The following is a 1,602-nucleotide window of genomic DNA, read 5'->3' on the forward strand; positions in this document are numbered from 1 at the left end:
TTTTCCAAAAAATGTCCTGGGTGGGGGGGAGGAGGGAGGGTTGGCCCTCCTGGGGGTGAAAGGAGCAGACCGTGTCCCACCCCATGGTCCACTCGCTGTGGAGTTCGGGGTGTGCTGGGGGACAGGTACACGGGAAAGAGACAAGGGAAAGAAAGGAGGAGGGAAGAGTTGTCCCCTCCCAGAAATCCATTAGGAGGGTTCAAGGTGTCCCCGTCCAGCTCCTGGACTCTGGGGAGGCGGGTCTTGGGTGAGCGAGGAGGTTGGAATGGGCTGGGGCAAGGGGCCAGGCTGGAGGCTCAGCCTAGAAAGCCATCGGGGTCGTCATCCTCAAAGTGGCCTTGTTGAAGCACCTTGATGTGGTGCTCGTAGATTTTTAGGGCGGGACCAAGGCGGATGGACAGGCCGGTCAGCACATCCGTGCGCTGCATGAGCAACAAAGACTTGCCGTCGATCTCCTGGGCGGGGTGGGACAGACAGACGGCAGGGTTAGAGCTGGCGAGTTGGGCATGCAGGGCTCCGCGCGCATGCGTGCTGGGCTCTCCACCGTGAGGCTCTCACCTGTTCTTGAAAAGCTGTGGCCTGCTCCGGGAAGCCCGCCTCGGTGAAGTACTCCACCACGTCCATGACCGTCCACTCCACGGGGTCCGCCGGCTTCTCCTTGCGCCCAGGACTACATCCAAGCAGAGGGCGCCAGTGAACGCGCATGCCCCTCTGGGGGGGCATGTGTCCCCCACACACCTGTGCAGCTTCCCAGCATCTCAAACACCCCAACTTACGGACAGCCAAAGGGGATCCCGTCGGCCCCGGGGAGGGCTGGTTTTCCTGGAGGCAAAGGCACGGGAGATGGGGAATCTGGCCCAGTGGCCACAGAGGCTGAGAAAGAAGAAGCAAGTACCAGTGGCTTTGCGGTGGGGCTGGGACACCCCACATGGCACTGACCAGGTACCCAGAGAGGTCCTTACCTGATCCCCCTTCCTTATTCATGGCTGGCAGGGAGAACATCTGGCGGGTGCCGCTGCCCGGAGCTGGTCCCCGCCCCTCATCCTGAGCCTGGTGAGGTCCACACGGCGTCCACTCCTTGACCCTGTCCTTGGCACTCTGAGGGCCCCGCTCGCCATTAAGCTGGTGGTGCAGGGCACCTGCACGGTCACTCTCGGGCACTTCGGAGCCCTCTGACACGTCGTCTTCATCATCTTCATCTTCCTCATCATCTTCTTCCTCTTCTTTCTCAAGCACCGGCTCTTCCCCTCTCTGGGGTCAGGGAGAGACATGGTTCTAATTCTGGCCCCAGACCTTAGGCTCGCGGACCGAGCTGTGTGCCCAAGGCCACCTTTCATAACAATACGGGACTAACTTTTACGCATTCGCTTCGTGCCAGGCCCTGTGTCCATACCCGCCCTCCGCAGCCAAATCTCACTAAACTCGCTCAACAACCCCAAGGGGTCGCTACTGTTATTAAGGTGCGTTTTACAGCGGAGGAAACTGAGGCTGGGAAAGATTAAGTCACTTGCCCAAGGTCACCACGCGCCAAACCCGCAGGGCACGCGCGTAAAGCCTCGGCCACTGCCGCCCAGTTCCTCCCGGGACCCCCGCCCCCGCCAC

At 61.2% G+C, this 1,602-nt stretch overlaps 1 protein-coding gene across 1 annotated transcript; it reads right to left on the reverse strand.

Moving 5' to 3' along the window:
• Positions 1–1,251, reverse strand: SAMD1 (sterile alpha motif domain containing 1; the record flags this gene model as incomplete). Its single annotated transcript, XM_014592627.1, is given in 4 exon segments — positions 1–455; positions 559–670; positions 777–822; positions 963–1,251. Coding segments are annotated over 4 exon segments (606 nt in total), but the record flags the coding sequence as incomplete, so codon positions are not given.
• Between the last annotated feature and the right edge of the window lie 351 nt (positions 1,252–1,602).

This window comes from Tupaia chinensis, unplaced genomic scaffold (assembly GCF_000334495.1).
Source record: "Tupaia chinensis unplaced genomic scaffold, TupChi_1.0 Scaffold138060_1, whole genome shotgun sequence".
In the NCBI taxonomy this organism is placed as follows: Eukaryota; Metazoa; Chordata; class Mammalia; order Scandentia; family Tupaiidae; genus Tupaia; species Tupaia belangeri.